Source organism: Pteropus alecto, unplaced genomic scaffold, assembly GCF_000325575.1.
Source record: "Pteropus alecto unplaced genomic scaffold, ASM32557v1 scaffold146, whole genome shotgun sequence".
Lineage (NCBI taxonomy): Eukaryota > Metazoa > Chordata > Mammalia > Chiroptera > Pteropodidae > Pteropus > Pteropus alecto.
The window spans coordinates 2,789,111-2,814,154 of record NW_006442107.1 but is presented as its reverse complement, the minus strand read 5'-3'; the positions used below and the strand labels follow the sequence as shown (position 1 = coordinate 2,814,154).

The 25,044-nt window shown below is 42.5% G+C and overlaps 1 protein-coding gene across 2 annotated transcripts in view; it reads left to right on the top strand.

The window, feature by feature from the left end:
• The window catches only part of SMAD4 (SMAD family member 4), a 39,075-nt gene extending 32,513 nt beyond the window's left edge, over window positions 1-6,562 (top strand). Inside the window, exon 12 of one of the 2 annotated variants that reach the window (XR_003042557.1) lies at window positions 159-296. Coding sequence is in view for 1 of the 2 variants with exons in the window: in XM_006919892.3 (XP_006919954.1) it covers window positions 159-370 (212 nt within the window). In the remaining variant the exon portion in view is untranslated. Of the gene's footprint in view, window positions 1-158 lie in introns of both variants that reach the window. The other variant, XM_006919892.3, reaches the window with a different exon arrangement.
• Window positions 6,563-25,044: the final 18,482 nt, after the last annotated feature.

Below are 25,044 nucleotides of genomic sequence, written 5' to 3'. Positions count from 1 at the left end.
AGTTTAGATCTGTACTTACTTCTTGGCACTTTGACAGAGAAGTTATATACTGGGGAGAGTGAAGTAAAGAAAGCTGGTCACTTTATTAATGTAAGATGTAGGAAGGATGGGAATACATCAGCCTGTCCCTCTGACGTCTTCCAAATATTTTCCGTTAGGTTTGTCAGCTGCTGCTGGAATCGGTGTTGATGACCTTCGTCGCTTATGCATACTCAGGATGAGTTTTGTGAAGGGCTGGGGACCGGATTACCCAAGACAGAGCATCAAAGAAACGCCTTGCTGGATTGAGATTCACTTACACCGGGCTCTCCAGCTCCTAGATGAAGTTCTTCACACCATGCCTATTGCGGACCCACAACCTTTAGACTGAGGTCTTTTACTGTTGGGGCCCATAACATTCTTTGTCAGGATGGTGGACTATAAAATACAATCCTGTTTATAATCTGAAGATATATTTCACTTTCGTTCTGCTTTATCTTTTCATAAAGGGTTGAAAAATATGTTTGCTGCCTTGCTCCTAGCAGACAGAAACTGGATTGAATCAATTTTTTTTCCTATTTAGAACTTTTCAGGCATGGCTCAGAGCTTGAAGATCAGGAAAAACACATTCTTATTAAATCTTCACCAGTTATATATGAAGGAATCATTCCAATGCTGGAAAATTTAGCCCTTTAAACTGTCTTAGACCCTTTTATATGCAGAACATCGATATGTGTGTTATTCTACAGAATAAATTCAATATTGCTGATTTTAAAGGCAGAGAAGCTCTCTAAGTTAATTCACCTATGTTATTTTGTGTGCGAGTTGTTATTGTTGAACATACTTTACTCCCAGGTATTGTGCCATGTGGGTGAGTTAATTTTACCAAGAGCAACTTTACTCTGTGTTTAAAAAATAAGATAGTAATGTATTATAACCTTTTATCCAAAATATTTTTTGCAAGTTAAACTAGTGAAGATGATTTCAATTCAGATTGTCTTACGATTTCAATTTTATTTTCGCCAAGGCAAAACACTAATCTCTGTGTATACTGAGAATTCTTTAAAATTATCAAAGTAATATCATTTAAAATTACACTCGTTATCCCTGTTGGATAACTATTTATCAAGTAGTGTACTTTTGCCCTGTTAAACAGTAGACGTAGTATATATTTCTAGGCACAAGGTTGGTTACTAAGCAGCCTAGAAGAAGAATTTCTTTTTCTTCATTAATTCATAGGGAAAGGTTTTGTATTTTTAAAAACACTAAAAGCAGTGTCACTCCACCTGATAACTTACCATTCTGCAAAGGTGGCAATGCTTAAACTAAATGATGAGTATTTTGGAAACTGCTAAATTCTGTGTTAAATACTGTGCAGAATAATGGAAACATTATAGTTCATAATAGGTAGTTTGGATATTTTTGTACTTAATTTGATGTGTGACTTTTTTTTCATATACTGTTTAAATCATGTATGTTATGACATTGTTTAAAATTCAGTTTTTGTATCTCGGGGCAAGACTGCAAACTTTTTATACCTTTTGGTTATTCTAAGCCCTTTGCCATCAATGATCATATCAATTGGCAGTGACTTTGTATAGAGAATTTAAGTAGAAAAGTTGCAAATGTATTGACTGTACCACAGACACAATATGTATGCTTTTTACTTAGCTAGTAGCATAAATAAAACCAAATCTCAACATAAAAAGTTGAATTCTAGGTTTGATTTTTAAGTTTTTTTTCTTTTGCACTTTTGAGTCCAATCTCAGTGGCAGGACACCTTCTACTAAATGACAGGCAACAGCCAGTACTGCAGCTTTGGTTTTTCCCTTACACTCTACTGGGACTTCCCCATGGACATTATATATCAAGTAAAGAATTGGTTATTTTTTGAACTTTTATTTTACTGTAGCAAAAATAGTCCTGATTGTCTACAAGATAAATAAGTTGTCTACAAGATAAGTAGTTTGAAATAAGATCAAGGATTATCTTTCAGATGCTTTTACTGTTTGTTTGGAAGGCCTTTCTAAGTGTAGTAAGATTCTAAGGTGTGTTACAAGTTTGAGATAATGAGAAGCACTTATGCATGATAGTCATCCTTATATCGACTTAGGTGAACAAGTCTTCAACTTCCTTGCTCTGAAAGTCTTAAGACCACCTAGTAACCACTGAGTTTGCTTATTGCTGTGATTTAAACATAGTTGTTGATTCAAGCTACATGTTTTTTGTTTTTAAAATAACTTCTTTACCAACTCATTTGTACTCTTGAGTACTTACAGATACCTTTGTTAAAAACCTCATTTTAATCTGTAAAAGTATGGTGATTTAAGTTTAATTGGCAGATTTTTTAAAAAGATATTTTTATTCTTTAGAGATTATTGACTTTAGGTCTATTTTACTGTGAATGAAAAGTAGGAGTGAGAGTAGAGTGTTTTAGAATGACAGATTTTTAAAATCCAGTTTATTTGATTAGAACCATAAGCATGTTATGATGTAATCTATTGCCTCCTTTTCTACTTTAAGGAAAGTTTTCATGTCTGGGGAAAGTACATGGAAAATATTTGCTAAGAAGTCTGTCTTTGAGGCCAAGCCACCTTTCTTGGTTTCTTTCTGCTAAGAGCCATAAAAGTACTAAAAGTACATAGAAGTACTTCTAGTTATTAGTTGCTACATACTTATACCTAGATGCAGTCACATGCTTTTGAGAAAACATCTAGTATGTTATGATCAGTTATTCCTGAGAGCTCAGTTGTTAAATGGTATTTCCATTTCTTAAAGGTAGTCATCTTTGATGAGTAAGACTAAATCACTAGGTTTAAAATTTGGGGCTGCTTTAAGGATAGAATAGTTTCTACAGTTCTCGGAATCTGATTATTATGAGGATACGACTCTGGGTGGGTTTTCTCTCTCTAGTTCACCTTTCGAAGATTCTCAAAATGTTGAATTTCTATGAAAGCTGAGTGAGAGATGCACCAAGTATGTACCTTTATAATCCAGTATGAGGCCAATTCCACTTTTGTCCAGTGCCTTCCAGTGCATTATTGAAGGGAATCCTTAATGGTGTTGCCTTTATTTTCCAGGGAGTAGATTCTTTTGTGGGATTTAGTGTATCTCATTTTTTAAAGTATACTACACCTGGTATACAAAGATAATGACAATAAATCACTGCCATATAACCTTGTTTTTCTAGAAGCATGGCTCATTTGTATTGGCCTAACCACTAAATAGCTTGCCTATCCCATTCCTCTTGTAAACATTGTAGGTTTACAGGTTCAGTGGTCTGGCTTGGGGATAACCATACTCGAAACATCCAAGTAAGCTGAACACACGTTAGCTGTGTTGTATTTCAGTAGGGAAGAATGTGGTGTAAAGGGAGATAAATGTAATAGAAATTTTGAAGGCAGAGTAGAATGTCCAGTCTTCCAGATGATAATTTTAAAAGTTTACTGCAGTTATCTTTTTGATTGTGCCCGTCTGGAGATAGGAAATTTTACATTTTCCCAAGGTGCTCCTGCACTGTCTGTGGAAGTTAAAGAATATAAGGTGGAAATATTTTTATTCCTGGTTTGGTGGTAACTCATTAGCTATTATGCAAAATCAGATTAGTTCAGATCCTTTTGGAGAGCCTTTTGGAAGAAGCAATTTTCTTCTGAGTAGGGTAGGATCCTGTTTGATGGTAGTTTTTATAGTTTGCTCCCTTTATCACTAGTCATTTTACTGGAATTTTATTCTGCAGTAGCAGATTGGGAAAATGGTAAATGAATATATGAAAGCAATTACCTGTAAAGTCAGTCAGTTAACACCTCATTTGTAGATGGGGCTTGGCTAGGACTAGTAAATAGTTGAAGAAATGTGTTCTTTATCTTTCCAAAATCAGAACCCATCTTGTTGCAGGTGGCTATCTGTAAATAATTGCCTAAATCCTCCTTTGCAAGATTGAAAAAAATAGGCTATGAGAAACTTTTGTCCAAACCTTTCCATTTTTTTCTGACAGCTAGATAAGGAAGGGTGTTAAAAGTTAGTGGCCTTATTCAGTGCAGCATCCTCAGGCACAGCCTTGTTCCTAGCACTTTTCCCAGTGTTGTTGCTAGGTTGTTTATCTTGTTTATCTGGTACCACTGTGGAATGGGATTTTCCACAAATTCCAAACTTGCCTTAAGCAGTAAAACTTTTTTATTTTAGCCATTTCTTTGACGGAGTTATCTAATATAGATATCAGAGAACATACTGGATATAATGTTTCTTTCTGTGCCTAGCTGCCTTTGTAGACTTCAGGGGCTGCATAGACAGGTGGGACTGTTTTGCCTTTACTAAATGGTTGCAGACTGCTTTGGTTTTGAATGTTTAGTTTTTTTATCTACTCACCCCAGTCTTCTCCCTTCCTGACAGTGACCACTTCCTGTGTGTAGTTGGTGTACCTCCTCTTGGTAGTTTCTTCTTCCCTTTCTGATGCATTTTTTTCCAGCTGCTTGGGCAAGGAAACCAGATAACCATACTTATTAGAACTTTCTTTGAAACACAAGGGCAAACTGGGACAGGACCCAAGAAACTTTCCTGTAAAATACTGAAAAGGACTTCAGTGCTTTGGCATTTGACTGCTCAGAGTGCTTCCTGATTCTTGCTGAGTTTCAGGTAGTTGAAGTAGAGAGAAGTGAGTCATTCATATTTTCCCCCTTTGCAAGATTTTGAAAGGTTTCATTGCTTCCACTTGAACGCTGCTCATGGGGGTTACAAGGGTTACTAAATTAGTATCAATAGCCAGAGACAATACAGTTGCCTAGAGAACACCAGCAAAAACAGCAAAAAAACCCACAAAAAACAAAAACCTTAGAAAGCGAGAGAGTCATTTTTGTTTTGGTTGGTTCTCTTTTGAGCCCTATGTTCTGGCATTCCTCTTCTACAGATATTTTTGACCTATAGGTGCCTTTATGAGAATTGAGAGTCTGATATCTTGCCCCAAGTAGTAGCTAAAGTAATTGCTGATGATTTCAGGGATTTTAACATCAGACTTGAACGAGTGATGAATGAACCTTTTTTTCTTTTTTCGAACTGTAGGAAGGACTGAGGAGAAAACTCCGGTGAAGACAATCATTTCTCTCTGTTGATGTGGATAGATTTCAGTTTATTTACGAGGCTTTCTCAGTAGGAGTCAGAGCCAGTGTTCTTGTTCAACCTGAACTAGTGGCTCTTGGCTGGGGCCAGACAGTTGTACTCTCTAGTTTGCCCTTTGCCACTAATTTGATGTATGACCTTAGGCAAGTCATTTATCTTCTCTGGGCCTCAGTTGCCTCATCTGTAAAATGAGGGAGTTGGACTAGATGAGTTTTTCCAGCTCTGAAATTTAAGTGACCTTGCCTACCTTCCAGCAGTTTTTGATTTCTTCCTTACCTTTGCTCTGCTGTTTGAGGAGGCTTTTTACTTATTTCCATGTTATTCAAATGAGACTAGGCTTGATATTTTATTACTATTCTTCTATGGACAAGAAGTTACATAAGAATGTCCTTAAGACTTAAATTCAACCAAAGGCCTAGCACCACCCTGGGGGCTGCAATAAATACCTTAAAAAAAAAAGGGGGGGGGTTGGGAGGGTTTTCATTTTATTTTTCCATCATCTCTATTAAAGGTTTATTAAGGCTTTTTTTTTTTTTTCAGTCATAACATTTTACCTTTTGGGTTAGTTTGTGTGCAACACCATCCCCTTAAGTGCTGTGTGCTGGTAAATTTTTTTCAGCTAAAATGAATTGAAAACTTACTGTAAATGCCTAATGATATTAGAGGTCATGACTTTGGTTGAGTCTTTGGTTTCTTAACTCTTCTATGTTCAAAACAGGGAAATTCCTTTCAAATGCATCAATTAAAATGGTTTATACAACTCAAGAAAACAATACCAGTGGATGATTATTCACTTTATTCTTGGCTCTTTTTAGGTCCATTTTGATCAGAAGACTTGGCTGGAACATTCCTTTCAGAGTTCTCTTCCAGCTTATCCTTGGATGAGTGTAATTAATGAACTTGGCTTTTTCAAGGACCTTGAGAGCCTTCCTTGGGGTCGGGTCGAGGGCGGGATGTTGGGGAGTCCTGGTAGAGGCCAGCTCTGTGGTAGCTGGGAGAGGAAGTGATGAAACCAGCTGCTGTTGCTATGGCTGCTTGTCATTGATAGAAGGACTCATGAGCTTGGATTAGTTAAAAGGCTAAACATGGAGTTGGCACACATCCTCCAGGTGTTGGGTTCTGGCCAGTACCTTGGACATGTGATTTAAAGGAAGCGTGTGAGCGCTTGCAGATAATGAAAACCTGGTGGGCTGCAGAACCATTTGGAGGAAGTGGGACAGATTTGGTGCTGGTATTTCCCAACTCTGTCTCCTCCCCTGAACTCAGAGGAATGCAGCTATGCTAAAACCCAGAGAAGAGCCACACTTAGCTTCTGCTTTTGGGAAAACTGGTCAGCTAAAGCTGTGGTAGTTCCTTTGTGGCTTTCTGTATACTTTTGCCTGGTTGAAGTCTGTGGCTAAAAAATAGTTGAACCTTTCCTGAGAACTCTGTAACAAAGTATGTTTTTGATTAAAAGAGAAAGCCAATTAAATCATGTGCTCATTCTTTTTCTTAAGCTTCTGGATGTTTTGGATCTGGAAAGAGTTCCTAATTACTTAGAGATTTCTCAAATTTGAGGACAACACTTCATTGCTCTGTGACCACTGAAATGGGGAAAATGGCATTTCAAAATATGACGATGGAAGAACAGTCCCCATTCTTTTCTCACTTCTAACAGGAGAGAGTGGAGTGAAGGTGGTTGGAGAAAACGTAGGTGTTAGGAGATTATGAGAACCAAGAAGAGACAGAAATCGGAAGTTGGAGGCCCTGTCATTGCCCATCTATGGATTCAGGAAAGCTACTTCCCCGCCAAGCTGCCTCCTGTATGGGGAGGGGGAGGGTCAGCATGGAGGGTGTATATGTCAGGTAAGGCGAGTCTATGGCGATGGCTTATAAAAAGCACAACCAAATTAGTATCTTCTTTTTAATCTTGCTGGTGTGAATTCCAGAGATGTTTATAAGGCCGAGAAACTCGTTCTTACCTGACCTAAAGTTTAGTGTTTTAGGCTAGACCTTGAAGAGGGTAGTAGATTGGCATTCTCTTGGGGGAAAAACATTCCTTTGTGGAGCACATCAGAAGAAAGGGCAGTTGTATGTATTCTTGTATGTATGCGCTCTCTGCCCTCTGCTTTTGACCCTCGATTCTTTGTGCTTTATTCCATCTCCTGCCTTATCACAATTCCTATAAATGGCAGCCTCAAAAGTTAGGACATTCCCAACGCCCCTTGAAAGCCTCTTCACCCCATCTCACTGTGATAAATCGTAGTGCCCTTTTCCCTCAGCCCTTTCTAAAAGAATAATTCTTTTAGTTCTGGCCCTACTTTGGGGTTGGCATCCACTTCTATATTTCGATGTCTTCCTGTTAGGCCTCCACTTGGTCTCAGAGGGACAGGGTGGGTTCAGAGACCAGAGAATTTGTCGCCAGCAGACCTGTCCTAAAAAAATGGTTTAAAGAAGTTCTCTAAATAGAAAGGAAATAATAAAAGAAGAAAAGTTAGAACATCAGAAGAAATTAAAAACATCATGAGCAAAAATATGGATATAAAATATGGGTATAGCTTTTCTCATCTTGAGTTTTCTAAATTGATAGTTGAAGTGAAAACGGGATTCTAGATATAGAGGAAATACTTAAAACTGAAAAAGCTATATAAAGAGATAAACTCAAATAATATGGAAAAATAAAATGGAATTCTAAATAATGTTTAAATGACAATGAAGCAGGGAAAAAAACCCCAAAGAATAAATGGCCTACTTAAGCTCTAATATGTCAAAAATTGCATTAAATGTAAATGACTTAAATATACCAATTAAAAGATTGGCAGAATGGATTTAAAAATACCCAACTGTATATTGTCTATGAGAAACTCACTTAGAACAATAATGTAGGCAAGCTAAAGGAAAAAGTATGGAAAAATATATATCGGGTAAACATTAAAGAAAAGCAGGAGTGGCTGTGTTAATATCAGATAAAGAAGATTTCAGAGCAAAGAAAAATACCAGTGACAGGGACATAATGATTAAGAGGTCAATCCATCAAGAAGATATAATAATCCTAAATATGTATACACCAAACAACAGCAATATATGGGAAGCAAAAAGTGATAGGATTGAATGGAGAGAGAAATCCACAACTGCAGTTGGGGACTTAATACCTTTTTAAACTGATAGAACAACTAAACAAAATCAAGAATACTGAAGAGCTCAACAACGTCATCAACTAATACAATCTAATTGACACAGAATAAGATATCCAATCTACAGCAATCTACATATATTTTTCAAGTGCAAACACAACATATATACTAAGACCATATCCTGGATAGACCCCATACTAAGCAAATTTAAAAGAATTAAAATCATAGAGTATTCTCCAACCACAATGGAATTAAACCAGAAATCAATAATAACAGGAAAATCTCCAAACAAGAACTAAACAACATACTTCTAAATAATCCATGGGTCAAAGAAGTCTCAAGGGAAATTGTTTAAAAAAAAAATAAACAATGAGAAATGAAAATAAAACATTTGTGAGATACGGTTAAAGTAATGCTGAAAGGTAAATTTATAGCACTAATTGTAAACATTAGAAGGAAAATCTCAGTACTCTAAGCTTCCACTTCACATACCTAGAAAAACTCTAAGGAGAAGGAAGGAAAGTCAGAGCAAACATTAATAAAACTGAAACAAAAACAATAGGGAAAATTAATGAAACAAAGAGCTGGTTATTTAAAAGATCAGTAAAATCGACAAACTCCTGGCAAAAAGAAGACTCAAATTAGCAATATGGAGAATGAAATGAGATATCGCTATAGCCATCAAAGGAAAAGAGAATACTACAAATTTACACACGTAAATTTGACAAATTAGGTGAAATTGACCATTTGTTGAAAAAGTACAATTCATCCAAGATGAAGTAGATTATTTGAATAGCCCCATAGCTATTAAGGAAGTTGAATTAATTTTAAAATCCCCCCAAAAAGAAATCTCCAATCCCAGGTGGTTTCACTGGAAGTTCTACCAAATGAAGAATTAATATCAACTACTAACAGTCTTCTCCAGAAAATAGAAGAGAATAATTCTAATTTATTTCATGAATCTACTCTTAATACATAACAAGACAATACAAATCAAAGAAACTATAGACCAATATCCCTCATGAATATATATGCAAAAAAATTCTTTAAATATTACCAAATACATAAGAAAAAATGATACACCATCACCAAGTGGGGTTTATTCAAGGAATGCCAGGCTGGCTCAATATTTGAAAATCAGTGTAACCACATCAGACTAAAGAAGAAACATCTCATCATAGCAATTGATGCAGACAAAGCATATGACAAAATCCAACATCCATTCATGATAAAAAGTCAAAAATAGGCATAGAGGGGGCACTCCCTCAACTTAATGAGTATCTACAAAACCCTACAGATAACATTGTACCTAATGGTGAAAAACTGCTTTCCATCTACAATCAGGAACAAGTCAAGGGTGTCTGCTCCCACTACTTTTATTAAACACAGTGCTGAAAGAAAGTTCTAGCCGGTAGTAGTAACACATTCACATTGGAAGGAAGAAATAAAACAGTTTCTATTTTCCCAAGGAATCCCAAGGAATGCGTTAAAAATGAACTAATGAGTCCCGTGAGATCAATGAATACAAGATTAATATACAGAAATCAATTGTTTTATTAGATACAACGAACATGTGGACACTGAAAATATAATACTATTTACAATCACTTAAAAAGAAACAGGTATAAATCTAACAAAACACGTAGGACTTGTATGCTTAAAGCTACAAATGCTGATGAAATAAACCAAAGAAGATCTAAATAAATAGAAAAATATGCGATATGTTCATGGATTGGAACACTCATCTAGTAGAAATGTCAATTCTCTCCAGACTGATATACGGTTTTAATGCAATTCCCATCAAAATCTCAGCAAGACTTTTGTAAAGACAAGATTATTCTAAAATTTATATGGAAAGACAAACTAGACAAGCTAAGATAATTTTGATAAAGAAGGAAAAAGTAGGAAGAACCAGTTTACCCGAATCCAAGGTATTATATAGCTACATTAATCAAGACTGTGGAATTAGAAGCATAGACACACAGGTCAATGGTACAGAATAGAGAACCTAGAAGTAAACCCACAGAAATATGCACAACTTACCTGACGTAGGTGCAGAATTAATTCAGTAGAGGAAAGATAGTTTTTTTTTTTCACCAAGTGGTATGGAGAAACTGGACATACATAGACAAAATGAACCTCGACCCAAATCTTACACCTTATACAAAAATTAACTAAAAATGAATCACAGACTTACATATAAAAAGAAATTACTAAATTTTTAGGAAAAAAAATTGGGGATCTAAGATCAAGCAAGAAGTTCTTAGACTTGACACCAAAAACATAATCCCAAAATGGAAAAATTGATAAATTGAATTCCATAAAAATTAAAGATATTTGCCCTGTGAAAGACCTTGTTAAGAGGCTAAAACAAGTTACAGACTGGGAGAAAATATTTGCAAGCCACATATCTGATAAGGACTAATATCTAGAATATATAAAGAATTCTCAAAACTCAACAATAAAAACCCAAATAATCTAATTATGAAATGAGCAAAAGATATGAAGAGACATTTCACTAGAGAGGAGATACAGATGGCAAATAAGTACATGAAAAGATGTTCAACATCACTAGCCATTAGAAAAATGCAAATTAAAATCGCAATGAAATACCATTACACACCTATCAGAATGGGTGAAATAAAATACAGTGATATCATATGTTAGCGGGGTTGCAGAGAAAATAGACCATGCATACATTGCTGGTGGGAATGTAAAATGGTATAGCTGCTCTGGAAAACATTTTGGCAATTTCTTTAAAAAAGAAAAAAAAAAAAACTAAACTAAACATGCAACTACCACATAGTCCACCAGTTGCATTCCTGGGCATCTATCCCAAGAGAACTGAGAACTTATGTTCACACAAAAAACCTGTACCTGAACATTTACAGCAGCTTTATTTCTATGGCTTAAAACTGGAGACAACCCAGGTATTCTTTAGACATTTAGACAAATGGTTAAACAAACTTTGATATATCCACCTCGTGGAATACTACTTAGCAATAAAAAAGAACAAACTGCTGATACATGCAACCACCTTGATAAATCTCAAGAGTATACTGTTGAGTGAAAAATTATAGAACATTCTTGAAATGACAAAATTACAGGAATGGAGACCAGATTTGTGGTTGTCGGGGGTGGAGGAGGGGCCAGGATGGAGGTCAGTGGGTGTGAGTGTAAACTGGTAAGAGGAATCCTTGCAGTGATGGAAATGCCTATCTTGACTGTATTAATGTGGATAACCTGCTGTGGTATTGCATTATAATTTAGCAAGATGTTAACTGTTGGAGATTTCTCTGTATCATTTCTTACCACTGTGTGTGATTCTATAATGTCAAAAAATTTAATTTAGAAAAAGTCATTTCTATGCTTTTTCAAGGCTTATCGTGAAAGACTGTCTCTTACCTCATTCCTCCCTCCTCCCATTCGTGTTTCTTAGCTCTTTTTATGGGTTTTTCTCCATCTTTCTAAATAGCATATTTACATTGCCATTCCTTGATTTTTTAAAAAAAATTTAGACATCCATTGACTTCCTACTCTGAAAAGTGAGGATAGAGCTCTCTCAATCCATCACTACCACTATTATTTACCCATTTAGCAATGGAATTAAATCATAACTTTTGATTAGTTCAGTATTCACAGCTCAGCCACTTGGTGTACATTTCCTCTCTTGTATAACTTCTTTTAAATTTTTGCTTTTTTCTTGAAGTTAATCGCCTTAATATTTTAATTTGCTTTTTTTTTTTTTTTTAATGTAGCTCTTATTTTAGCACCAAACTTTGCAACAGAATACTAAAATTCCTTTCATTATGGTCAGTCACATCAGATAAACTTTCAGTTCCATTAATTAATTCCTTTTCTGGAGGTGGCCCTCTGCTTACTGCTTCCAGTTTGGACAAGGCTTATCTCATAGTTGTCATCTATGGATGTCCCTTTACCGTGAATGACAGAATTCTTGAGGATGACTTTTTTGGGACCAGAAGGTGAAGGTGAGAGGTGGGGGATATGACACCTTAGTGAGTTGCCAGTGAAAACCTAGAGAAGTAGGCCAAGCTAAAGGCATCCCTCAAAGATAAATTTAAGAGAAGGTGCAGTAGGTGGCCGTGTTTCTCCATAAGCAGCTAGCTGATGGGACCAGGACTCAAGGGTTCCAGTAGGGACAGAATCCATCCCACCAGTTCTGGCAGCAGTGACAGCTGGCATCATCAGCTTGGAATCAGAGTAGCCTGGTGTGGCATCTAACCCAGTCTACAGCCAGGAGTCAGGACAGGCAGCAGGAGCAGGCCACACTCGCAAGTGTTCCGCTGTGCATGCAGAGTGTCCACTGCTTGCAATAGTGTGCTTTCCAAGATCCCTTATGACTTTGTGAACATCTCCACTTGCTATAGTTCTCGGCAGTAAAACTTATAATTAAATTAAACCGGTACCATGTAATATTTGATACATAAAAAGTGTAATAATAAAATGAACACCTGCAAATGGAGTGTAATAATAAAATGAACACCTGCAAACCCCCTCCTGACCTTCAGAGCTAGAACAGTTATGGAAAGAACAACTCTGTACAACGTCATGTGGGTTCGGGTGCCCCGGGCTGCTGGGGCCTTGGGGAGACCTTTCGTTGAGAACAACCTGCAGGACTGCCATGGCAAACAGCCACTGCCACAGCTGCCATCTTAGAAAGTATGGTCAGCTCAGGGCACAGAAACACAGGGTGAGGGCAGGGCTGGGATGCCTGTGATCACTGCTGTCCCCTTTGTTGTTCCTATAGGACAGAGACTCTAGAAAGTTCACCTTGGCTGTGGAGCAGCCTGCAGGGCTTTTCAGGGCATCTTTCCTCACTTCCTGTTTGTGAGAGAGCAAATTACACTTGGTGTTCCACACCTGAAATCTAGAAAATATTCACAATACATATATCTGATATGGATTTTTATATAGAATATATATATATGTGTGATATATATATATATATAGTCTACGATTTAATCAGAAGGCAAATAATATGATTTTTCTAAATGGCAAAAGACTTAAAGACTCACAAAAACCTATATAAATGGCCAATAAACACATGAAAAGATGTTCGATATCGTTAATCACAGTGTCCTTACGAGAACCAACCCTCTGAACTGGAGCCTCAGTCTGGAAAGTTGATGGCTGAGAAGGGATATGGGCAGGATGAGAAGGTGTCTGTGAAATCTCCCAGGACAGAGTCAGGGCAGGAGCACTTGGCTGATCACCTCCTGGGTACCTGGAGGTGCCTTTCCGTGGTCCATTGAGGACCAGGCAGTAGGACTACTCAGACAGGACGGGGAGCAACGTGATTTCTTCCGCCGAGGATGAGAACACCCCTGTAGTAGTTAAGTAGTAGCGGTTTTCCTAACTCAGTAACTGGCAGCACCTGAGGCCAGTATGCTGGGGGTCAAGGGTCTTGGCGCCTCAGACCTGCAGCTTCTCGTTTGTTGCACCTTCAACAACGTCTATAAATTCTTTAAGTTTCAGGTTTGTTTGTTTGTTTTTTTAATTTGTAAAACATTGGCAGGCATACATAACATCTTAGTTTCGATGTGAGGATAAACTGAGAAAAATGTATGAAAAGTATTTAATAATGTGCCTAGTGCATAGGAAGGGGTTTAAGGCTTAGCCTACCATCGTCATCATCCTAAGATCCTTAATGGAAAACCAGTGTGTTTTGGGGTTGCCCCTTACCTGTGAAACGCCCGGGCTTGACTATCAACGTGACCACGGGAGGGGGCTGATTTTGCGTCTTCCATTTAGGCGTTCCTCCTCTCACCCACGCCCGCCACCCCGCCCCCATCCCAGAAGTGCCCAAGGAGCCCCTGATCTGGGGCTCACACACCTGGCTTTGGGCACAGCACCCGGCTTTCAGGTATGGAGCAAGCAAGCCCTTTGCTAGGTGACAGTGTGAAGGAGAGGACACCTTGGTGCCCTGGGGAGGCTCTTCAGCACCGTCTCTGTGTTACCACAGAACTGCCAACAGGAGCCAAGGCGAAGGAGCTGGTAGGAGCCGTGTTTACTAGGAGACCACAGGCAGCCAGGGGACAGGTATCCTGGGGGGAGACGAGAGTCAAAGAGGCGCAGCGAGTTCGGGGCATTCTGCTAGCCAGTGGCCTGGGTTTGTCCCCAGGAGGGGCGGAGGAGCCGGAGCGCACAGCGCTGGGGGCGAGCTGGAAAGGGACAGAGGAACACGGTCCCAGAGCAGGGCAGAGCTGAGGGGCCGGGCGCGGGCGGCGGCCGAGAGGGGATGGAAGGAAGGAGGAGGCGACTGGGGAACAGGGAGACCCACAGGGAGAGGTCTCCGCGGACTTTCCGCTTCTTGAAATGACCACCAAGTGTCGCCATCGCCCCGCGAAGGCAACAAGAATGTCCTTCTGAGGCTCCTCCTTTCTCTCCTTCCACAGCACCTCCTGAGTTAGACTTCGTACTGCAAAGATGACACACCGGGTCCCAGCTTTGAGTCGCTCGCCTAGTAAAAAAGCCCGATGGCGAAGGTCTGTGCAGTGTACGGCCTCTGCCTACAGACAGGCAGGCGCACCCGCTGCCCCCTGGGGTAGGGAACCAAACTAACACTGATGCTCCTGACACCTAGATTTCGGTGTGTTAAGGATCTTTAAATCCATGTTGCAAGGACTCCTGGGAGGTAGCCTATGACAGCTGTCATTTTAGTCCTCAAGAGCCTCGGTCTTGCAGTGGAACTAAGCCAGGCGCACATTTGCCAATAATCTGGAAGGTGGCAGAGTCTGAGCTCTGCTCAGGACAGAAGCTCCGCTCGCTGGGCACTGTCCAATCTGAAGCTCTGCAGGCCTCCTGAGCCCCTTCCCCTCCTGGTGCCCAAGTGGACTTGGAGGGGCCAGAAGCCTCCCCCGATGCTAGCGGCTTGGCTTTCAGAGCATCAGAAGGAACGTCATTACCTCTCACCTGGGTCAGCTCTCCAAAGACCCCCTGTTACTGAAAGGCTGGGGCGGGGGATTTCTAGGCCTAAGAGGAAATCCCACAGCCAGGCCCAGGAGGAATGAAACCAACAGTAACAGCTAACATTTAGTGAGCTCTTACTGTATGCCAGTTACTGTTCTAAGCATATTGTTTGTCATTATTCATTTAATGCTCACGAAAACTTTATAAAGGAATATCATCACTGTTTTACAGATGAGGAAAGTGATGTACAGAGCTCTTAAGTATCTCTGGGACTCAGTTGCCTGAAAATTCAACAGTTTTGAAGGAAAGTGCCCCGAAGGATCCCATGCAAGGGACTTAAAGGACCTGTGGATCAAGAGGGAAATCGCCACCCCCCACTATGTTGGCTAACGATTATTTTCCTGAAATAGCAAGAAATTTCATGGTGCGTAAGTGGCAAAGGGTAGAAGTGAAACCAGGAAAATGTATTTTTTGGGTACGCTGCAATGGGACGAGAATATGAGAAAAATTGCTGCGAACTCTAGAGGGAGAGGCTTCTAATGAGCAGCCTGCGACGTTCTCTCTCATGGCGCCCCCTGGTGGGGAGGACGGGAAATGCCGCCGCCACGGCAAAGTTCCCTGCAGGTCAGCCCTAGGGCTGCGTTCCCACGCTGCTGACGGAAATGCCAGCTTCGTCTTCAGAGTGAGAGCCTCGCGGAATGGACAAGGGACAGCTTGGCCGGTAGAAACGAAGCTGGAGGGGTCACACGTAGAATTACCGTCTCAACTGGTGGCCCACTAACTAAACGACAGGCCACTAAATAGAGGACAGCGCAAGCATGAGTGGTGCGTGAACCGCCTGGTGGAGGCGGTGTTGGCCTGAGGCGGAACTGGAAGGAGCTGGTAAGTGGTTTGAAGCTCCACGACAGTCCCAGAACTGCTAACAGTCAGAAATTCCATCACCAGAGGGGAGAGACATGGCACAAGGCATGGCACAATTTAGAAGATTCCTCCCAGGGCCGAGGTAAGGCCAGCTCCCCAGTAACTTCCTTCCAGGCTCAGAGAACCGGTGCCGCAGAGAGAGCATCTACTGCCCCAGGAGGAATGATCTCATTAGACATTTTGTGGATGGGGAGGCGGGGAGTGGAGACCCCTGGGGCAGCCGGCAAGGGAAGGTGGTGGATGTCCATCCTGTTTAAGAGCTGCCTCTGCAGTTCAGGTTCAAACTGCCACCAACTGCTGCCTCAGGCGTGGCCGTGGGTTGGGTGTAGAAGCACTGTCACAAAGCACTCACATGGCCCTTTCAAGACCACAAATAGATGTTGGGGGACCTTTCTCCTTGAGAATGATGTACCCTCTTCAGTCAGGGTGCAGGGACCATCAAAGCTTTTGTTACAGAAGAGTCCCCTCCGCCCCATTCAGTTGCCTTCTCCTGGGCGTACATATCCTGTCTCATGCTGCTGCTCTGGTGGCCAGGGTCTCGGTGCATGCTGCCTGCCGTGGTCGCCACCCACCACATGGTGACTTCAGCCTCCAAAGACAGAAGCTGCCCGTGTGGGGGGCTAGTCCCATCCTCCATGACAGCCACGAATAATGCAGTGGCATGCACTGAGAAGTTTTTAAAAACATTTATTTAATGATGTAGTAGCAAGAACATGAGCTTTGAAGTCAATCCTGAATGTAAATCTCAGGAACACTATTTATCAGCTAAAATAACAGGGTGATTCATAATAACGGGGCATTCATAAAAACGGCGGTGGCAGCCATGGCGGGGAGTGAAAACTAAGTTATGGGGTGTTGAGAAGATGAAAAGAACACCCCATCCTGGAACTTTTCACAAACAGCAGACAGAGGCCACTCGGGCACCTGATTCTTCAGTAGCAGCGTCCCTCGCCGCCCTCCCGCAGGGTTTCAGCATGGGCCCTGCCCTCTCCCAGGGGCTTCTTGTCCCTAGGCCCTTCCGCTTGGCCTTTGGGAACACCCTCTGTCATGTGTCATTCCCTCCACTGCCATGGGCCTTTGCCTGGCCTGGTCCCCAGAGCGAAGGCTCTCTCGCTGTATACCCAGTTTGGAATTACCGTAGGGGAAGGTGGGAGGGGATTTAGAGAGAAAAGAAAATATTTAAAATAACAGAAGCTACCACTTTTGAGAGAAGTCTGAAAAGACTTTAGAAAGGAATGAAGAGAGTGAGGATTCAGGTCCGACACGGGAGAACTTCCTTCCGCGGAAACTGTGGGAGGGGGAGGCCGGGGAGCTCGGCCGTGGTGCTCAGCAAGCACCCGGGACCAGCCTGCTCCAGTCTAATCCCAGCTAACTGAAGAATGGGGACAGTCATTCCCTCACGGGGCTGTTCTAAGGATTAAATGACTAATGTATATGAATCGCTCAGCGCAAAGCCTGACTTGTAGCGAATGCCCTGTAAGTGCTAGCTAGTATTATTTTTCCTTTGAAATGAAAACTCAGAGAATTAGGGGAGATGAGCAGGGAGGGCCCGTAGGGACATTCAGCCTAACCGTTTCTTTTACAGGTGAAGAAACTGAGCCCGGAGAGCTGCTGTCCTTGTTAGCGGATGCCCCGGCCTGGGCCTCGTGCCCACCACCTGCCACCTCCTTTCTTTGCCAGGTTGCAGCTAAGTTAGGACTGTTTCCACAGCATTCCTGGAAGTCTGGGTCTTGCCTTGGCAGGGCACCTGGGCCGGGGCACCATGGCTTGTCTGCGCATCTGTCAGGGGGCCAGGGACAGACAATTCAACCTACAGCAGGTTAAGAAAAAAATAAAAAGGCAACAGCTTATGTAACTAAGAAGTCTGGGATGCTTTTCAGGCACAGGTGGATGGGGGCTGAAAACGATTCCATCAGGACACTGTCTCTCCTTTGTATTTCTTTGAGTGCATTTCATCCTCAGATGGGCTCTCCTCATGGCGGGTAGGGGTGGCCACCAGCAACTATAAGTGTACATTGTCTTCCTGTTTTAAAATGTAGCTTTGTATTGCTCAGGTACGGTGATGCCAGCCGATCAGGAGACAATTGCTATTGCAAAGACAGTGTGTTGCTCACAGTTCCCAAGAGGAGGGGGCTCACCAGGCCCTACAGGACCACACGGGGAAGCACCAGGGTCAGAGGCAGAGTGGGCAGGAAGTAAAGGCGGGCCACAGCCTTTATTATGGTTTTTGTGGGAAGAAATGGACCAGCAGAGTGAGCAGGTTTAAGATTGGCTAGTTTGTATAATTTCAGAAAGCTCTAGGGTGGAGGGGCCCCTAGGTGTCTAACACCTGGCCCTGGGGTGATTAGAACAGAGGCAGAGTATAAGAGTATAAGAGCCCAGCAAAGGAGGTGGTCGGAAAGTGTGGGCTCTGGATTGTTAGTCTGCATCTCCTGCAAGGCCCACTTGCAGGAGAATCATTTGCTTTCTCTAGGAATCGGCTAACCCTGGGAGGGGCAGTCCCTCCAGTGTTAGCAAGGCCCCAAGATGTCAGAGCACCAGAAATACAGAAAACAAAAAACATAATTAATACGCCTCACAGCTAGCGACCCCAGTACAGACTTTGCCTCTTCACGGCCAGCTCACCTCTGGGAGAAGCTCTGATCAGCCCCCTCATGCGACGTGCTCGCCGTGGGGTGCTGGCGAGGATGCGGAGAAACTGGGTCTCATACATTGTCGATGGGGATGTAAAAGAGGACAGACACTCTGAAAAACTGTTTGACTGTTTCTTAAAAAACTAAGCAGACCCTTCCCATGTGACCCAGCAATGGCACATTGATCCTAGAGAAAATGGAAGCCACATCCATACAAAACTCTGTACGTGAATATGCACGACTGTTTATTTGGAATAGTCCCCAAAGAGGCAGTCTCAAAATGTCACATATTGTATGATTTCATTTATACAACATTCTTGAAATAACCAAATTGGAGAGATGGAGAAAACGTGACTGGTTGCCGGGGGTTGGGGATGGGGGTGGCGGGAAGGACGGTAGGAGGGAAACCTTTGTGGTACGGTGACGGTTCTTTATCCTGAATGCGATGGTGGTTACGAGAATCCGTACGTGGGATGCAATGGCATAGCACTACACTCATGTCGTATCGCTGTTGACATCCTGGCTTCGATACCGTACTGCAGTTATGTGAGATGTAACCATGGTGTAGGGGGTGAAGGGGGGACTAGGCGAAGGGTACTTGGGACTTCTGTCCTATTTTCGCAACTCCCTGAGAGTCTATAATTATTTAAAAATAAAAAGTAAACATCTTAAAGAACACTTCGCTCTGAAGGGGAATAAAACCCTCGTGGTGGGAGCTCCAGTGAACAATCACGCTGCCTCGGGGGAAAGGCTGGGTCCTGGCTCTATTTTTCTGCTTGTGTACAGGGAGAAGAAATCTCCGTGTTGTTCTTCCACTCACCCCAGCTGCAGCTACGATTGTGTTGAGTGATGAGCTTTAGAGATAATCAACCTGGTTAACTTTGGAAATAGAGGAATAAAGACTGTGGATCTTTAGAAACGAGAAAGTTGATGGAATATTATGTATCCAACCTGGCAACATGGGAAATGCTTATGATGTTCAGTGAAACGATTAGGAGACAATTTTATGAGCCCTGTGATTGTATCCATATATTAAATAGAAAGCATATGGATACTACGGTGTTGTATGTCAATTACTTCTCAATAAAAATGAACGAAAAGCATTGGATAAAAACGGGAAGAGAATAAGCGTGAATGAATATCACAGCAGTAAGATCGAGAGTGTTTTCTGCCTCTGCTCTTTAAACTATTTATGATATTGTTTGTGGTATTTTTATTTATTTAAGTTTCATTTTATTTTTTTAAATGTATACTTTGAGATATATTCCTTCTACCCTTCCCGCAGCAACCACTGTTGTTAACATCTTGTGTATCCTTCCATATTTTCTTGATGTAAACCCAAGCAAGCCTGAATAATAGTCTTGTTTTCCCTTATTCTACCACAAAAGTAACATTCTAAATGCATTGTTTCTGTTCTTTTTTTTTTTTTTCCACTTAGCAATCTTTCTGTATCCAAGTATGGACCTTTTTTACTAAATGAACAAAGAAGGGAGAAAAAGCAAGCAAATAGAAGTGATGGCCAAGGGAGGATCCTGCATTTAGAGACTCACCTCGTTGGTCAAAGTAGCGAGGCCACCTCCCTCCACTCCAGATCTTTCTCTCCACTCCTTTCCCAGTGAAACGAAGAACTCGCGTCCTCTGCTATTTACCCTGCAAGCATCGCTACCCAGTCCAGGCAGCTGGGCAGGTGTCTGTTTCCATGCTGGTTCATCAGTTTGGGGACAGATGTGAATGGGTTTCTGCCCGCTGTTGGGGCATCCACCTGCTGTGCACTTGTTGTTTACTGTCACCTCTAAATAAAGTAGACTGATTTTTAGCAATATCAATCAGCCTTAGTTATAACTCAAACCCAATTCCCTTCCCTTCCGAGGCAGCCTGCCCTGTCCTGTCTGCTCATTTGGCTAGAAGAAACACCCCATAGGTCTCCTGGAACAAGAAGGGGCTTCCAAGCCCTTTAGCGGGGTTGCCGAGACGGTCCCTGGATCTGGGGACTGCCCTTTTCCAGTTGGGGTGCCGACCCCACCAGGCAGGCCTTATGTGGGACTGTGTTTCCAAAAGCTGGAGGTGTCTAGGTGTGGATGACCCCTCAGTTTTTGGGAGACAGGGCTGGGCTCTGAGGCCCTGATGGTAGGATGCCATCAGGGACAGTGGTTGTCTTGATAGCCGGGAAAGTAGCAGAAATGCCAAGCTGAATATTTCATCAGCGATGACTGCAGTCCTGGTGGTTTCCTGCCCCACGATGGCTTAATTTGTGTCTCCTTCCTGCTCCTAGCTGTAACCCTTGGGAAAAGCCGTCGGGAAGTTGACTGTATCAAAGTTTGCCTCCCAGAGTTACATTATCTGTCCAATAAACCCTGGTGACTTTGCCCTGGAATGTTAACGAGCTGGAGAGAAGCCCCAGACCTCAGGACACCCTGGGCCTGGGTCCTCACTCTGGAGCCAGCTCATTGTATTCATTCAGTGGATGGCGGGGTCTCAGCACCTTGGTTTCCTCATGGAAAATGGGTAAAATGGCCACCTTCCCTTTCGTCTTGGGGTGCAAGAGAAACAAATTAGACCAGATGGCAAATTCAAGAGCCCATGGTGCGTAGGGAGGTGAGGCAAATGGGTAGATAGAGCAGTTGAATAAAATAAAATACATTTTTTCCTTTGAAACATGAAGCCTTCTCAGCCTAGCTTTATTTCTTCTCCTTTTGATAGAGACAGAGGTGTAAAACCACTTCGCTTTCCTCTTACCTCTGGAGATCAAGTTGATTACAGCAGGCAGCTGTCCCCGGGCTTCTGTGAGGGAGCGGATGGGCAAGGGAGCAGAGGGGTCTGAGGCCACATCCAAAGGGGCAGTGGCCGTGGCATGCCAGCAGGGTGTGGCCAGGCAGGAAAACAAGCCCAGTGTGGCCAGATCTAATTTTTCAGAAGTTGGGACCCGTATTTTTATTGATGTTTCCTAATGTCGAAACGTTGGCAAATGATTCAAAAAACTGTAAAGTGTCGCAGGCCAATCATAACAGGTCTGAGGGCCAGATTTAGGCCTCAGGCTGCCAGTGCGTTGACCTGAGACCCAGACCTCTCCAAGGCCTTGTGCCGTCTGCTGGCGCACGCCCAGCCGTTTCCGCCAGCAGCAAGCGGGAAAAGGTCTGTGGACTTGCCCTCCTCACCTCCAGCTGCCGTTCAGTATGAGACACTGAAATACTTCATTCAGAGGCATAAATGTGTGAAGGGTTTTCTGGAAGTTTGGCACCCATCTTTTCCACTGGTTCCCAGGACCGTGCTCTGCAGTGACGCTCGGTGACCCGAAGCCAAGCCAGTCACGTCTCTCCGGGCCTCAGTTTCCTCATTTGTAAAGTGAAGGGGTCCAGCTACATACTCATCCAGGTCACAACTTCATGGGCTCTTGGACTAGATTTTTTGAGGGGAGGCAGGGGAGCAATATTTGTAACATGGTATTAAAATGCAACAATTTCACTCGTGGTTTTAGCTGAGTCTCTAAGGCTGCCCTGACCAACAGAAACATGAAGCCTCAGATGTAATTAAAAATGTTCTAGGAGCCACATTAAAAAATTAAAAAGAAATAGGTGAAATTGATTTTAATAATACATTTGATTTAATGCAGTACATAAAAACATTATCGGTTCAACACGTAATCAATATTAAAAACTATTAATGAGATAAATTACTTTATTGGAAACCCAGTGTGTATTCACAGCACAGCACATCTCGTGTGCTCAGTGCAATTCCAAGGCAAGAAGTGATGATTCTCACCTTCCCACGTGAGATGCTAAGAATGAGAGCCCTGCCTTTTACCTGGTTGGTAAAGACGTGTGTGTACGCCCCTCCTGGCCACCAAGATTTTCTTTCCAATAAAAAAAAATGTCTTCATAGTGAGGGCCAGCCACTCCATGTTCAGTTTACCGAGCATGCACTGCTCTCTGACCCAGACAATCAGACAGGTGTCAGTTCCCACCTTCTGTCCCTCAGCTCCGAGGACAGTTCCGAGTGGGCAAGACCTGTAGAGGGGAAGTAAGGAGCCCGGTTTGGGACTTGGGGCTGACTACTGCCTATAGCCTGTGAGAGCCAGGGGAACACCTCCCCAGTCCTTTACTCCCCCACTGAAGGAGGCAGCTCTAAGTGGTAGAAGGAGAAACTCAGGTAGGGAACAGAGAAGACACCTGGCCGGGCCCCCTCTGGAAAGGCAGACTCCCAGGCTGCAGCAGTGCTGGGTGGAAGAGTGAGACTTAACTTGAAAAGAAGTTCAGAAGTCCTAGATTATTTCACCCACTGGACTTACTCAATACTGAACTAAGGCTGTTTTTGTTTCTAAAAGTAACCAGAGGATTTGCTCTAAAATATTCCAGGAAAAACAAAGTGTGTGTGTTGGGGGGAGGTGAAAATTGAAGAAAGAAGCGCAACTGTTGATAACCATTGAAGCTGGGTGATTGGTTACACTGGGGTTCACTACATCATTTTCTTTATTTTGGGTCATGTGTGAAAATTTCCATAATACGAGTTTTTAAACAGTGACCAGGCGGCATTTAAAATTGTCAGTGAAGGGGAGAGAAACAGAACCTGCTGGAGAATCACTTATGGGTAGGCCCAGAGCAGGTTTCAGTGGGTAAATCATGGGCAAAAATTATAAAATAATATAATTGTTTTCTGAGTACATCCCACGAAACCCACTTGTCCAACGCACCTGCTATTTTTTTCTGTGTGGTCGAGTTTACACGTTCCCGTCCACCAGCTCTCGCCTTCCCGGTTTCTGGAGACACACCTTCTCCCCGAGGCTCCCCTAGTGCTCACCCCAGTGGGGTCTGGGCTCTCTGACTTTTTTGAGTGATTTGATGACACAGAAGCTCCTTGCGACAGACATCCAGATGGATAGCCCGAAGGGCTGAGGCCCTCGGAGCACAGAATGACAACCTCTGTGAAGATACCGAGCACAGCAGGGGCCGTTAGTCACCAAGGATCATTTGACATTTTGAAATGAACTCATGGTCTCTCATAAATAAACTGGAACACTGAATAATGCCTGGAACAGGGTGGAAGTGACTGGGGGTTAGAGGACCCCCTCATTTCTACATAAAGTGCTGTGGGACGCTTGATAAATGTCTACATGTGTGTAAGGAGAGTAGTGTGTATGTAAAGGGGACTTTGTGGCCCCCTTCAGGCCCCTCTGTTTGGAGCCACAGACCTCGGCAGCTCCAGCTGTGTGGGTAGGTGATTTTAGTTACTGTCCACGTTGGTGATAAGCCTTTCTTGGCTCCCCGAGGTGAACTTACCCTTCAAGCCTGAGGCCTGGGCCAATGGGCCTGCCTGACTGCCTTTCTCAGGCCTGGAAGGAGCTCAGGAGAATAAAGCCATCATTCGTGTTGAGTCCATACCTGGCACTGAATGTCACAACGAGGGTCCATGGGTAGTTCCGATCCTCTGAGAAACACGCCTTTCACTTACGGTTTTGACTATTTTTTTTTTTTAATCCGAGAGAATTAACTAACACTTTTTGAAGACTACCTGAGCGGGAGGCATTGTTCAATGCTTTGAGTGAATTATTTAATCCTCACCACAACCCAGTGAGGAGGGGATTATCAGTTCCTGCTGGGTAGATGAACAGCGAGGTTTGCAGAATTTCCTGCTAAGTCACTTGCCTAAGGACAGCGAGCTGTGACCAGACTCAGCCCAGCAACCACTGTGTGATCCTGCCTCCCGGAGAACCAGGCTCATTACGGATACAAATCAAAAACTGCCTAATCCCTAGAAGGCTCTGGGGTGGAGTTCCTAGCTGAGGTCCCGGAAAAGTCCAGGAGTGTCACATTTCTAAAGCTGCACAGCTACGGGACGTTCAGATAGTGAATGGCGAAGTGTGACCCTTGCCAAGAGGGGTTCTTGGGTGACCTGGGAGCATAATTGGTTAAGAATAATTTGTGATAAAGTGGAATGTTTCTTTTGAAGTGTGGGGGAGTAGTTTCCTGGGCTAAACCTTCCCTTTACTCAGGTGGCCCCAAACCCATTATTTGTTTAGCAAATCCTTTCCTCAGTGGTCCTGAGGGGGGTGCGCTGAAGAAGTGGACTGGAAATGCCTAATGCTTTTGAGTTTAGAAAGTGCTTTCTTTACACGATTTTGCTTCTGTCTCTCCATAACAAAGTAGCAGGCGTTTTTAGACCCGTTTTAGAGATTAGGAAGCAGAAGCTTAAGGCTCAGCTAGGATTGAAACCATAAATTTGAAATGAGATTTCCAATTTAAAAAAATGGAAAAACAAAAGAGGCCAAGCTGATGGAATTTTAGAACAACCACCCTTTGTGTCTTAAGGATTTCTCTCTAGCCTAGTTACTCTGCTCTTTCTTGTCATATACATACTCTTTC